Raw genomic sequence first — 15,529 nt, 5'->3', positions numbered from 1 at the left:
GGTCATCTTTTACACCACACTCAGCATCAGAAGGGTTTTTTTTTTTTTTTTTGATAGAGAATCTCGCTCTGTCGCCCAGGCAGGAATGCAGTGGCTCGATCTCAGCTCACTGCAACCTCCACCTCCTGGGTTCAAGCAATTCTCCTGCCTCAGCCTCCCAAGTAGCTGGGACTACAGGTGTGCACCACCACACGCGGTGAATTTTTGTATTTTTAATAGAGATGGGGTTTTACCATATTGGCCAGGCTGATCTCGAACTCCTGACTTTGTGATCTGCCCACCTTGGCCTCCCAAAGTGCTGGGTTTACAGACGTGAGCCACTGTGCCTGGCCAGAAGGATGGTACTTTTAAAATTAGTTTGGTGATATTAGACAGGATGTTTTGGATTGAGAAAAAGGGATCAGCCAGAAGACTTACAGTAATGCACAGACATGAAATAATGTCTGAAATAGTGGTGATAGTAAGACAGGGAAAGAACTAAAGACTTCATTGGGTTTTTTTGTTTGTTTTTGTTTTGAGACAGGGTCTCACTTTGTCACCCAGACTGGAGTGCAGTGGTGTGATCTCAGCTCACTGCAACCTTCACCTCCCAGGTTCAGGCGATTCTCCCACCTCAGCCTCCTGAGTAGCTGGGACTACAGGTGTGCGCCACCACACCCGGCCAATTTTTGTATTTTTTGGTAGAGATGCAGTTTCACCACGTTGGCCAGGCTGGTCTTGAACTCCTGACCTCAAGTGATACGCTTGCCTTGGCCTCCCAAAGTGCTGGGATTACAGGCATGAGCCACTGTACCCGGCCCTTCATTGGTTTTTAAAAGTTTAAATGTAATACATATAATGGCAAAAAATTCAAACAGTAAGCAAGGCTACATATTATAGTATATATACATAACAGTACAGAGTAGGGATACAAGAATATGTATTATGATAAAAAATATATGTTGCATATATTATATATGTTAACCCATGATACATCCCACCTTCTAACTTTCCACATTCTAACACCTCTGAAAGTGGGATGTATCACTGTTATCTAATATTCCATAAATACTCTACATATGGAGAGACAATATAACAAAACAGTTAAAAGCTCAGCTCCAGAGCCTGTTTCCTCATTTGTAAAAACAGAATAATAACAGTATGTACTTCATAGGTACATAGGTACTTGATAGGTATTTAATGCTTCTTGAGAGCATTAAGAGATGTATTTCATGGAAAGTGTTTAATATTCTGCCTGGCAGTAAAGACTAAATTTTCTTCCCACTCCAGATCTTGATTCCTCTCCTTAGAGACAGCAGCTGTTACTGGTTTCTTTTATGATGTCTCTGTTGAGATATTTTGATAGAAAAAGCAGTAAAAAATGGAAACTGGCACATTTCTAGATTTTATTGACTTTCTTAAGAACTTTGACAGATCTGAAATTTTACCCCATTTGTAAGCTAACAAGTTAACCTGCCTCAGTTTCATGGATGCTGGCAGGAGGCAGCATCCTGGGTCAGTAGGCAGCATGAACTTCATGTTAGTTCCCTTTGACATTCATATCTCACGGTAAGGGAGGAGACCACCCCTCATATTGTCTTATGCCCAATTTCTAACTCCAAAAAAAGAAGAAGTAAAAACTAAAAGGCAGAAATGAAATCCACAAGCAGACAGCCCGGTGCCACACCCTGGGCCTGGTAAAGATCAACCCCTGACCTAATTGGTTATCTATAGATTACAGACATTGTATAGAAAAGCACTGTGAAAATCCCTGTCCTGTTCTGTTCCATTCTACCCCCTGCTTGCTCAATCGATCACGACCCTCCCAAACAGACCCCCTTAGAGTTGTGAGCCCCTAAAAGGGACAGGAATTGGTCACTTGGGGAGCTTGGTTGTTGGAGACAAGAGTCTTGCCAAAGCTCCCGGCTGAATAAAGCCCTTCCTTCTCAGTGTCTGAGGGGTTTTGTCTGTGGCTTGTCCTGCTACAACGGGAGTGACATGGAACAGCCCAGGTGAGTGCTGTGCATCACTGCTAAGGGACCTTGAGCTTGGGAAACCCTGTCTGTAAGAAAACTCACTCAACTTTTGCCCCAGGAGAAGGTATTTTGTACAAAAATAATAGAAAAGATGGTCTGAAACAAAAGCTGTTCAGTGCTGCTGCTCACCAAATGCACAAACCTAAGACCCATGGAAATCTTTCTACCAGCCTATTTCTTCCTCCTTCCCCACTTTAACTAAAAGAGAAATTTATGAATTAATTTCAGTGGAGAAGTAGATGGTTTTTTAACCATCAAATACATTATAATTTTACTAGAAAAAGTATAAGCCTTATACATATGGATATAAAGAAAAAATAATTATGTGCAAATGCAAGAATATTGGCAGTATGTTGTGTTTGACAGTAACTCTTTGATAAAGTCAACTAACAGCACAATTTTTAAAAAATAGGTGTAGTTTTAAAATGCAGTTGTTTGGATCTTTTTTTTTTTTTTTTAGTTATCAAATGTTTTATCCTTGTGTCAGTTAAGCAGGTGATAATGCTTTACAGGTTATATAGTACTTTCAGAGAAACTTTACTTACATCTCAAAATAGTCCAATAAGAAGATAACCCTGTTTTATAGGTACAGAAATTGAGGCTTAAAAAAAAATTAAGTGAGTTGTACAAGGTGAGATGTTAGTAAGTGGCAGAATGGTAATCTAAACCCAAGGCCTCAACAACTATGAAAAATCTGAAAGTCTGTCTTTTTCCTAGAGTTTAGCTATTTTATCCTGACCCTTCTCAATCAGTAGTCTGTCTTCAACGATTTGGACTTCAAACCACTTTTAGAAATATGTCTGTGAACTCATGTGCGTATCCAGAGCTTTACAAGTCAGCAAGAGAATGCCTCAGAATAGATTTTCCAATATGTAGCAACATAAGCCTAAAGAATAATTTTCAAGATTATCTCTATATTTTTATTTTAAGTAAAAGTACATGACAGATCTTGGATTAATGAGAAAGGGATCAAATATTAATCCAAAATGGAAGCTATTTTAATTTAGACATTTGGTGGTATTTAATTTGATATACAAGGAGGTTAGAAGGAGAAATAGGTTTTACAATAGAGATAAGTTTTTCTTATACCTGATGAGTGTTTTATTTTAAGTAGGATTTTTTTGGCCAGTTAATCCATGCTAATAGGAAATTTGGAAAATAGAGAAAAATATAAAAAATGTAAAATAAGAGTCCCTTATTTCATTAACATCGTAATAAGAGATAAGCACTTTTAATTATTTATGGCCTTCTAGTCTTTTAATCAGTGTCTGTATTTAATGTAATTGGGATGATGATTTATGCATTTTTGTTTTTTTTGTTTTGTTTAACCCTGATTCCAGTTTCTACATGATTATTTTTACGACATATTTTTGTTAGCTACATAACGTTCTAGTGTCAGAATTATTAGTATTTAGTTAAAACCTGCTCAGATTGGGTTTTTAGGTTGTGTTTTTGCTGCAATAAACATAATAGGAACAACATGTTTTCATGTAAAGCTTTATCCTCATTTTGTACTGCAGGAAAAATACCTAGGTTAGAATTACTAAATTAAAAAATGGACACTTGGGGCCGGGCGCAGTGGCTCACGCCTGTAATTCCACCACTTTGGGGAGCTGAGGCGGGCAGATCACTTGACATCGGGAGTTCAAGACCAGCCTGACCAACATGGAGAAACCCCGTCTCTACTAGAAATACAAAAAATTATCCAGACGTAGTGGCACATGCCTGTAATCCCAGCTACTTGGGAGGCTGAGGTAGGAGAATCGCTTGAACCCGGGAGGCAGAGGTTGTGGTGAGCCGAGATCATGCCATTGAACTCCAGCCTGGGCAACAAGAGCGAAACTCCGTCTCCAAAAAAAAAAAAAGACACTTATTTAGGCTTTCCATATATCATGGTAATTTGCTTTCTAAAAGGCTATATGAATTTTTAAGTCTGCTTGTTCCTCTATATGCTCAACAGAATGGAATGCTATCTTAAAAGAAAAAAGATACTTGGTAGTTTGATAACTAGTAATGTTATTTTAAGTTGTATGTTTTTAGTTACTACTAAGCAATTTGAATTCTGTGAAACTTTTGTTCATGATCTTTACTCATTTTTTAAATGCATTTATGATCTCTTCAGGCTGTTAGCCTCTTGTCATCAAACGTGTGTAAGATTTAAGACTCATCACTGTCAAGTTAATGGATGAGTTCTCAGAGGCAAAGGCTTTATAGAGAAAAGAAGATAGGAGTGTGAACTGAGCCCTGAGGACAACCTGCAAGGAGTGGATAAAAAGCCAATAAACAGAAAATGTTAGTGTTCAGAAATTAGGAGAAGACTGAATACTTTCCCTACTCTTAAAATTAATCCTTCTTTTATTATAAGTATACAGTCTTTTCTCTCAGAATTTAGTTAAGTAACTCACTGATGTTACTCAGAAATTGTTACTCGATTAAAAAAATTTTCTGAGCTAAGATGACAGCGACTGTCTTCTAAATTTTAGTTTCAGTCAATTTTTCAAAACAAAACCAACACAATCAAAGCCCCCTTGTGCACCTCTGACTGTATCCCTCCCTGCCTTCCAATTATCCTGAAATTGATATTTATCACTCCCATCTTTTGTATGTGTGTCTCACATCCTGTACCTTAGTCTTCTCTTGTTAATTAAAGCAGATGTTCCATGTAAACTTATTTATTAATATTTCTTCAACTGAAATATCATTTGGACCTAGGGTAAAGTTAAATATACTATTGTGTTATATTACTCCGTTTACTTTCTTCTATGTTTGCCTTTGAATTGTCCAACTCTTTGCTAGTTCCATGCTTGGTTTAACCCAGCCAGTGTTCTGCCGTCTGCGGTTAGTAGAACTCAGAAATTGGAGGAATCCAGAACAGTAGTTGAAATACTTGGGGGCGATGGACAGGGTAGGAGTGGAGGGTAGGAGCAAGAGGGCAAAGAGAAATGAAATGCAGCTGAGAGAATAATCAGATTCCTTCCAAAGCAACTGAACATTGTCAGTCCGCATAGCATCATAAATAGCTTTCTGAAACTACTTTTTTTTTTTTATTTTGAGACGGAGCCTTGCTCTGCTGCTCAGGCTGGAGTGCGGTGGCGCGATCTCGGCTCACTGCAACCTCTGCCTCCCAGGTTCAGGCGATTCTCCTGCCTAAGCCTCTAAGCCTCCCGAGTAGCTGGGACTACCAGCGTGCGCCACCACGCCCAGCTAATTTTTGTGTTCTTAGTAGAGATGGGGTTTTACCATGTTGGCCAGGATGGTCTCGATCTCTTGACCTCGTGATCTCCTTGCCTTAGCCTCCCAAAGTGCTGGGATTACAGGCATGAGCCACCACACCCGGCCAGAAACTACTTTTTACGGCTGGAGTTTCAGAACTAATTTAGTAAAGGATTGAAAAGGAGGATACAGTTGACTCATTTGTACAGAGTATATGACTCATTTGTACAGAATGAAAACATGTTTATGAAGGTTCACACTAAGTGAAAGCTGGCATCCAAGTTGATTCAGACAAAAGTGAAAGTCAAGAAGTTAATAGTACATTAATTCTCCAAATGCATGCCAGCAGAGCGTGGCAGGAAGGTACACAAGTCAGCAGATCTGGGTTGTCCTGGTTCTCCTATTGACTGGTGTGTGTGATGTTAGGTGGGTGAACCTTGGCTTTGAATCTCCATTTGTAAAATAACTCTCCTGAAATAGAGATGGATAGGGTAGAATACCATATTTCTTAAGATCTTTTATAAGTTGATTCCATTGTTGTAAATTATGAATCCTAAAGTATTTCTTTATGAAACATTTTTTAAGGCTATGATTCACTAAACTTTCTTAAAATTTTAAATTTTAGGGAAGACATGTAAGGAATTTGCATAAGACAGCTAAGCAAAATGGAGCTGGAGGAGCTTTATTTGTGGTAAGTAATTACTTAGATTTCTTTGGAAAGAAAAGACTTGGAAATTGGGGTAAATCCATTGTAAAAATCCAAAATATCTTAAATACCATTGTCTTTGATATATGATGGTCATCGTGGGAATTTACATATAGCTAATTGAATTTACTACATTTCAAAAGATGTTGGTTCCAGTTGAACCTCATGAGTTTAAATTAGTATCAGGAAAACTCTGGGAATAAGAATTTATTTCCAGTGAAATTACTGTGTGAGCCCTAACCTGATTCTCATCACACTTTGGGTTCTCAGTCATGTTGGCTTACTGAGAGTTTGGAGATTGTAACTTGTTGAATCCCAAAATGACACTAGTTTGAAACTCATGGATTTTAGTAATGTAGTAACTAGATTAGCAGCTGGTCTTTATATTTTTAGTTTCCGGAGTTTTAACTATAAATAGAAGTCTATGAACTCCCCAGATTAGTTGCACAATTTGGAAAGGATAAGATATCTCCCTTTTCTGACAAGGTGCAGTTTTCAGGGATTAATCTAGTATAAAGGCAATATAGTGGACTTGTGTGATGATTTAGAGTTAGTGGTGTAAGAAGTAGCTTCCTGCTATATATCAAGCATCAAATTGGCCACATATTTGAGATCATTGTCCAGAGTGTCTGTTTTCTTTCCTCTTTTGGCTTATGTCCTTTAAAAAGCAGAACTCTGAGAGTTAACATATCAAGAGATTCATTTCTGTATTCACCACACATACATAACATTAATTGATCGTAAGTGTTAATCTCAGTGTGACTCATTTGATTTCCTGTTGACATGCCATTTCTTGTCAGTTTTTGAAGAGGGCCTGCTTCTGCTCTTTTAAGAAGAGATAAAGCTTCTTGCTGTTGGCTATTATGGAAAACGTGGGAAAGAGATGGTGCTGTTTTTTTGTTTTTTTTTTTAAGATGGTCATTTTGTACCCTCCTAAAGTAATGGGTCTTAACCCTTTTGGATCCCAGATCCCTTTGACAATCTGATACCCTTGCTTTTGGGAAAATACACATATGTTCACATTTAAAATTTTGTGTTTTAATTTCATAAAGGCTTCCAATAATTGGTAATGTTTTGGTAATTCTATCAGAAGATCTTATTCTCTAATGAAGCTGGATAACACTTTTTGTTGTTTGGGTTTTTTTGGTCCTAAAGGTACTTCTCTTATTCTTTAAATGGTCCTTTGTAAATTTTTAAATTCTGCTAACTTTACTTTGGTAATCATACTCATCAAATGTGTGTTTAGACATTCTTTTTGATGGAAGGATAGGGTGGTATATATCATGTTGGAATTAAAATGGAGAGATTAAACAATAAGTAATAGTATAGTAATGTACAGTGTTATTCACACTTGAGAGAATTTGGATAAGTCTGAAAAACTGTTTTTGTTGTGTAGCACAGAGATACTCCTGAGAATAACCCTGATACTCCATTTGATTTCACACCAGAAAACTATAAGGTACGGCTAAATTAACATTATAATTAATTTACCAAATAGGTAATATTTTCTAGATGTATAAAATGATGTTCTTTCTTTTATACAGAGGATAGAGGCAATTGTAAAAAACTATCCAGAAGGCCATAAAGCAGCAGCTGTTCTTCCAGTCCTGGATTTAGCCCAAAGGCAGAATGGGTGGTTGCCCATCTCTGCTATGAACAAGGTACTGGATTCCTTTTTGCCTTAGTTCTAAAAGAGAAGAGATTGTGTATGATAATTTCCTTTTATAGAAATTACTCTGATCATCTCCAGTGTCAGAATCTAGGATTTTGGAGCCCTTTAGCCATTTGTATGTTTCCTTAAATTGTCTTTGTGTTTTTGTTCATTCCCTTAATGCATAGAGGTGATTTCTAACCTTGCAGGAAATAAGGAAGGCATTATGGTGAAAGAGGGTATGTGTTTTTTTTTTTTCCTTTTGAAGGAAATGGTCAAAGGAAAGATAAAAGATTCCAAATGTGTATAACTTAGTGTCAAGATATTCTGAAAATTAATGTAATATTTAAACACTAGAATTACAGAAAAAAAGATCTGCTCACTAGTATGAAAATTTTTAATATTTTACATCTTTGGCTGTAGGCTGTAAGAAAAATCTGTATAATAGGTGATATTTATACAATTTGATTATGCTACTTTGGAATCAACGACCTATAGAAATGCTATGGATGACCCATTTTATTCGAAGTTACTCTATTCATATAAGATTCATTTTTTCTAATAGTTTTGAGCAGTAATACAAATTTCAAGTTTATTCGTATCCTGTTAATACAAATAACTACATTTGTGTGGTGATGTATTACAGCCTATCATTTATAAAGTGCCATACACAAACCACATACTATTTGATTCTGATGAGAATCACATAACCATTAAGCTGTGTTATATAATGGAAAATATTTTTGACTTAGAACTAAGACACCTGATTTTTCTCTGAACTTCCTCATTGGCAATGAAAGTTTTGAACCAGGTAGACCTCTTCTAATTATTAAGTTATGATTTCTGAGCGGTAGTGCTAGGACTGAATTCATTTCTAAATCAGTGCATTTTCTACTTGACTGACTATAACAGAGATTTTGTTGTACTTCATTCTTACCACTTTCTAAACTTAATTTGGTTATAACTCTTAGGCTAGACAATCATCTTTCTGAGAGAATAGGAATGTCCTCAATTTATCTAATAGAATCCTAAATGCAAATTTTAGATTTAGTTTATTGATATTTTATTTTATTTGCATTGTATAGTACTATAACACTGGTATTTTTTCCCTATGAAAAATATTATAAAGCAAGTTTAGTGAGTTACTATCCTGAGTAAACATAGGTGGTTATTTCTTCGATAAATTATGTATTTCTTGGGAAGTTACTTAACATTTTTTAAAATTAAAATAGCCAACTTTATAATGATTTAGGTATATGTTTCTAATTATAATGTTATTATTTTGAAAAAATATTTTTAGTAATGGTAAGCCTGTTGGAAATCTTGCTGAGTGGCACGTTAGCAGAGCAAAATAAAAATAAATAAGAAACTGAAAGTGAAAACATTTAAAAAATAAGACAGGCATGGTGGTGCATGCCTGTAGACCCAGGTACTCAGGATGTTGATGTGGGAGGATTGCTTGAGCTTAAGACCAGCCTGGGCAAGATGGTGAGACCCTATCTCTTAAAAAATATGTATTTATATATTGTCCTATTATATTTAGGGTTGGATTTGTGTGGGGGAAAGGCAAGAAGTGTAGGGTATAGGGAATAGACTCAAGATTCTTTGTACTTTACATTTGGGACTTTTATTTTAATGTTACTGCCCCTCCCCCCAACCCATGAAACACCTAACCTTACAACAAAAAATATCCAGAAGCTTAATAATTATTTATTTAACCATCACTAAGGTGTAGGGAGATGTGCAGAATTCCAGGAAGGAGTCTTTTCCTAATTAGACAGTCAGAGCCTCATTCCAGATTTATTATTCCTTTGGTGGGGTTCCAGCATGTATATTTTGATAGAGAGCTCCCCAGATTCAGGGATACATCCTTGATTCAGAACTGCCGAATGAAATAGCACAATTACTTTATCTGTCACAAGTGAGCCATGATTAGATGTCTTTTGAGAATATATTTCCTTTAGAATTCCTAATATGAGAAAGTTAACATACTTGTCTGAAATGCCCGCTCTTCTTTTATATTAGAATATAGATATATGTGTAATTTTTAAGAATGCCAGATAGTAAGTCTTAATGATAATAGGTCACCTAGAAAGTTGTAGACAGAATTATAAATCACGATAGACAAGGACCAGCCCTGGCAAACAGCTAGAAATCCTCATTTTCCCTAACAGACTTGCCCTAAGAAAAGATGCTGAGTTAGTGATCCCCTTAGTCCTGAACACCAGAATGTCAAAACAATTGTTTTCTATTAATGTCTTGACGTGAAGGGTTAGAAAGTACTAGACTATATGATTCAACTTTCAAAAGAGTATTGTGATATGAAATAGAAGTAGTGTGCTGGATTCTGGGAGAGGAGTGTGTGATTGTGTATGATAATATGTGTATACATATATGTAGAGATATAAAATTTTGAGTTTACATATTTAAAATATGGGCCAATAGTGAGCTTTGATTTTCAACCTTTTTTTCTGTTGCTGTACCATTTGTATGTAGGCTGTTTGGAAAAAATTGGTGAGGGTTTAAAAAATCTAATTGCTTCTTTTATTGGGGTTTGGCCATCAATTTTTTGCCATTTAGACAGATTATAAAATGTGAGTTGACATGATCAAAGTAGAAATTCTTAATAGTGAAATACTTAAAGATTTAGAGAAAAAGAATATCCTTTTACAGAGGTGAGAAGTAGGGTAGAAATAGGAAGTGCTGTTAACTCCATTAACTTTCGGGCTCTGTATGGTTTAAGTGTAAGTACATTGTCTGCAAAAATTGAAGAGTTTATATCTCCCAGTTATCCAAGACAAGTATGTTTTCTGCTCTTGAAGAACTTTTCTGTTTTTACCAAATTGAGACAATATTGAAATTATACTTTGTACAACATAATTAAAGCTCCATTACTAACACTGTAATTATCTTATTTTTAAATGTCCTAATATTTTAGGTTGCAGAAGTTTTACAAGTACCTCCAATGAGAGTATATGAAGTAGCAACTTTTTATACAATGTATAATCGAAAGCCAGTTGGAAAGTATCACATTCAGGTCTGCACTACTACACCCTGCATGCTTCGAAACTCTGACAGCATACTGGAGGCCATTCAGAAAAAGCTTGGTAGGGAATACATGATATTTGTAACACTGATAAAAAGTAGAATTGTCTCTCTAGATTTGATACATTTCTATCTAAAATTTCCAACTTCTGCCATCTTATTGGATCTGTACTTACCTAGTAATATTTTGTGTTACTGTGTTTCCACATCTTTATTTCTTCCTATTTGGTATTCTTCCTCAGTTCTTAGTGTTAAAGCTGAGTTTTTAATTTTTTCTTTTTTAATCAGTATGTTTGAAATGCTTGTAGAAGTTATAAAATATTCGTTGTTTAGAAGATTGTTTCACTTAGAAAATTGTTTCACTTACTATTCTATGACAGCATGTGGTATATTAAAAAGTGACCCATTATTGTCTTTATATTCTTCTAAAGAAGTCATGGAACAAATAAGATACAAGCATAGTAAGAATGCTTTGGGAAGGGAAATTTGAAACAGATGTTATTATAGTAGCATTTGAAAAGTAAATTAGCATTTTAAAAGTAAATGGGCATTTTCCCCTACAAAACTGCCATTGCTACACTTCTAACTATATATGTCAAATGAAGTAATATTTTGTTATTGAATATAATATGTGCATGTTGTAAAAATCGCTGGGTGGTATTGAAATGTATAAAACAGCTGAAGTTGGCTCAAACCCCCCCACCCCCAACACCATCAAGGTATAAATCCTGATAACAATTGGATATATTAGTTGTAGATTTTATATCATTTTAATTATTAAATATATAAATGTACTACATGTATGCTTGCTCTTTAGACTTTATTTTGGCTGTATTTCTACAGCACAATATATATGTCTGCCTCATTTTTTTTTTTCTGTTTTTTTGAGTTGAGGTCTCACTTTGTCACCAGGCTGGAATGCAGTGGCTGGATCATGGCTCACTGCAGCCTCCAATTCCTGGACTCAAGTGATCTTCTACCTCACCCTTCCAAGTAGCTGTAGCTATGGGTGCATGCTGCCAAGCCCAGCTAATTGATTTTTGTTTGTTTTTGTAGAGAGGGGTCTTGCTATGTTGCCCAGGCTGGTGGTTGTGAAATCCTGGCCTCAAGCAATCCTCCTACCTTGGCCTCCCAAGTGCTGGGATCACAGGTGTGAGCCACCATGCTTGGCCTGCCTCATTTTTCTTTTACAAACAGTTACTTTGATGTACACACACATCTTTGCATACTTGTCCTGTTGTATGCTGAGATTGTTTACAAGAAGTAGAATTGTAGGGTCAGACTTTACCGTATTTTTCCCAAATGCCTTCCCTAAATGTATGAGACTACCCATTTTCTTCACATCCCTTAATAATCTTTGACGTTAGGAGTTTTCTGAGTCTTTGCCAAATCTGATAATGTGACTGTGATTTTAGTAGTTTAATTATTACAATCAAAATGAAAATAATACAGCCTGATGCACTGCTGTATAACAGTAAACACTGGTGATAAGTCCTCTGAAATTTGATTGCTTTTAAAGGAACAAGTCCACTAAAAACTTCCTTGAATGTTAAAATTACATAAAGAGGTTTTTTTTTGTTTTTTTTTTTGAGAGAGTCTTGCTCTGTCACCCAGGCTGGAATACAGTAGCACAATCATGACTACTGTAAAAAAAGTTTTACTACTGTAAAAAAATTTTTAATTTTTTTGTAGAGCTGTGTCTCCTTATGTTGCCCAGACTGGTCTCAAATTCCTGGGCTCAAGCCATCCTCGCACCACGGCCTCCCAAGGTGCTGGGATTATAGGACGGAGCCACTCCACCTGGCCTAGGATTTTTTTTCTTTTTAAAAAACTTTTTTTTTTTGGAGACGGAGTCTTGCTCTGTTGCCCAGGCTGGAGTGCAGTGGCGCAATCTCGGCTCACTGCAAGCTCCGCCTCCTGGGTTCACGCCACTCTCCTGCCTCAGCCTCCCGAGTAGGTGGCACTACAGGCGCCCGCCACCACACCTGGCTAATTTTTTGTATTTTTAGTAGAGACGGGGTTTGACCATATTAGCCAGGATGGTCTAGATCTCCTGACCTCGTGATCCGCCCACCCCAGCCTCCCAAAGTGCGTGAGCCACCGCGCCTGGCCTCTTTTTAAAAAACTTAATAGTCTTAAACTTTTAATATACCTCTTTTTAAAAAACTTAATAGTCTTAAACTTTTAATATACCTCTATAAAAATTCTTTTTTTTTTTTTTTTTTAAACCAAATGACTATTAAAATATAACCTGGTCCTTAGAGTGTTTATTTGTATTTTTAGGAATAAAGGTTGGGGAGACTACACCTGACAAACTTTTCACTCTTATAGAAGTGGAATGTTTAGGGGCCTGTGTGAACGCACCAATGGTTCAAATAAATGACAATTACTATGTGAGTATTTCAGGTAATACAAGTTAAAGTTGTATGATGTCATATTTAAAACATTTTAAATATTTGATTTTGTGTCCTTAGATGTTGGTTTCTGAATTACTCATTTAGAAGAAATGGTTACCATAAATATCCAGGTTTTAAAAAATTCTTTAAACATTTTTGCATTTAACTTCAGAAGACAAATTTTAAAACTTTAGATTATGAAAAATTTAATAATTTGGATATTAATACAGAAAATAATCCTAGTGTAGCCAACTATCAGGACTTAACTGAGAGTAATATTTTGCCACATTTTACTTCAGATACTATCATCATCATCATCATTATTTGTAGAAATAAGCTACAGATACAGGTGAAATACTCCATCCCAAATCTTTTTCTCTTCCTTTTATCCCCAGAGATAACCATTATCATAAATTGTGTCTATATATGTATGCAGCTATACTAATATGTTGTATGGCTTTTTAAAAAAATTTTATAGAGATGGTATCATACCTCTAAGTACTGCAGCTGGATCTCACAAGTTTTGCAGTCTTTTTTGTTTTTGATTGAGCGTTTCTGTTTTTTTTTTGTTTTTCATTTTGATTTCTTTGACCTGTAAGTTTCTAAAAATGTTCTTAATATCCATATATATGGCGTTTTCTAGTTATTTCTTTAAAAATTGCTTGCTACCCTAATTATATCACCGTTTTCATTCAAGATACCTTGTTAGCTCATATTTCTTAGAAATTTGTTTATGGAAATTTTGGAGGGACTGTACTTAAGGTAGATTTTCTTTTAAGAAGGGATTTGCTTTGTTTCTCTCCTGCTCCTGGCAGTACTGCTGGCCCCAGAAAAGCCCCTCTCCTTATACCCTAGGCCTCTGTTCCTCCGGTGTGAAAGGTTCCAGACTAGCAGTTTTCTTTGAGGGACAGTTTACTCTTATAATGAGGTTAAAGCTTTTGGGGACCTTAACTTTGTGTAGCTTACATGGTCTCTTGTTAGACTCTCTGGGGCTGGCTGGGTCCCTTGCCCCTCTAAGCTTTGAAACTCTGAAGCAAAGTTTGCTTGATGTTCCACTTTCTTTCTTTGGTTTTCCTTGAGAATTTGGCATCTGGGTACTTATTTCTTGATTTAAATAGGAATTAGACAGTCAAGGCTTTGTGTGAAGCATTGTTAAGTCTAAATATAGTAGCCTGTAGATGGATTTGTTTGAGATAGGTATTCTTTCAGTTAGCAGTAGTTAGATCTTTACGATAGATACTAGGCATCTACTTAACAAGTTACTACAGCTACTTTGTACCTTACTGTTTCTTCAATAATACAGCATTTATTTAGTATGTACGTTGACACTGTTCTACTTTATATATTTTCTCATTAATCCTCAAAAACGTGCTGAATTAGGTTTACAAATAAACAAACAAACTTGGGGAGGCTGGGTAACTTGTCCAAGATTACTAGCTAGTAAGTGATAGAGCCAGAACTCAAATGCAAATATGTTTCAATTCAGAGCAATATTCTGTATTGCCTCTTCAGCTGCAGGCTCTTGTTGCATATTATATTTAGCAGTGTGTACTATATATAGGAGTTACTTAATTGTTGATGCCTTGGTAACTATCTTGTGAGCTGAGACAGACAATAAAATCACTGGCATTAGGGATTTACAGATTTCAGCCGTAGAAAGTAATTTTGTGCCATGCGTGGTGGTTCATACCTGTAATCCCAGCACTTTGGGAGGCTGAGGTAGGAGGATTGCTTAAGCCCAGGAGTTGGAGACCAGCCTGGGCAACATAGTGAGACCTTGTCTCTATAAATATATCGATATAAAAGAAAGTAATTTAAATATGACTATTGTTAATTTTTTTTCCAGGAGGATTTGACAGCTAAGGATATTGAAGAAATTATTGATGAGCTCAAGGCTGGCAAAATCCCAAAACCTGGGCCAAGGTATGCTTTATTTATATATAGGAAGTTTTAGTGGCTCACCTAAATTAATCTTTCAAATAAACTTGATTTAAAAAATTTTATACCTTAAGTTCATAGGAATTGGCAGGAGCTTTGGATAGTATTATCTATATGAATCTCATCTAGAGCAAGAATAATTTTTTTTCTAAAACCCTGTCTGATAATCATCCGATACCTACCTGAATATTTATAGAGAAGGAAATTTTACTACAAATAGAAATCTATTCCATTATTTAAAAGTTCATACTGATAGAAGATTGACCCAAAGACCATCTCCAATTTCTACCTAAAAATCCAATTCTGCCCTTTGAATCAACAAAAGATAATTTTAGTACCTCTTCCAAATGACAGCTCTTCAATTACTTGAAATAGCTACCCTGTCTTCCCCACAATTGTTTCATTGTTTTTCTCATATGACATAGCTTTGGTCTCCCTCTGTGGGTTTTCTAGTTGGCTAGTGACTATTTAATGCTTTAATGTGATGCTTAAACTAATCATGGTTTTTTGTCTTTTTTATTTATTTATATTTTGAGACGGAGTCTCACTCCGTCACCCAGTCTGG

General features: G+C 35.8%; 1 protein-coding gene across 5 annotated transcripts in view; it reads left to right on the top strand.

Moving 5' to 3' along the window:
• NDUFV2 (NADH:ubiquinone oxidoreductase core subunit V2) overlaps positions 1-15,529 on the top strand; it is a 31,919-nt gene that overhangs the window by 9,563 nt on the left and 6,827 nt on the right. For 2 of the 5 annotated variants that reach the window (XM_016933185.4, NM_001071786.1), the window contains 6 exons: positions 5,854-5,919; positions 7,331-7,393; positions 7,479-7,595; positions 10,524-10,692; positions 12,914-13,023; positions 14,873-14,949. In XM_016933185.4, coding sequence (XP_016788674.1) covers positions 5,854-5,919; positions 7,331-7,393; positions 7,479-7,595; positions 10,524-10,692; positions 12,914-13,023; positions 14,873-14,949 — 602 coding nt within the window. Of the gene's footprint in view, positions 1-1,435; positions 3,911-5,853; positions 5,920-7,330; positions 7,394-7,478; positions 7,596-10,523; positions 10,693-12,913; positions 13,037-14,872; positions 14,950-15,529 lie in introns of those variants that run through there. The other 3 variants (XM_063795471.1, XR_001711141.4, XR_010151840.1) reach the window with 3 other exon arrangements.

This window comes from Pan troglodytes, chromosome 17 (genome assembly GCF_028858775.2).
Source record: "Pan troglodytes isolate AG18354 chromosome 17, NHGRI_mPanTro3-v2.0_pri, whole genome shotgun sequence".
NCBI classification, from domain to species: Eukaryota; Metazoa; Chordata; class Mammalia; order Primates; family Hominidae; genus Pan; species Pan troglodytes.
The sequence above is the reverse complement of the archived record's forward strand: the minus strand, read 5'-3'. Positions and strand labels throughout refer to the sequence as shown.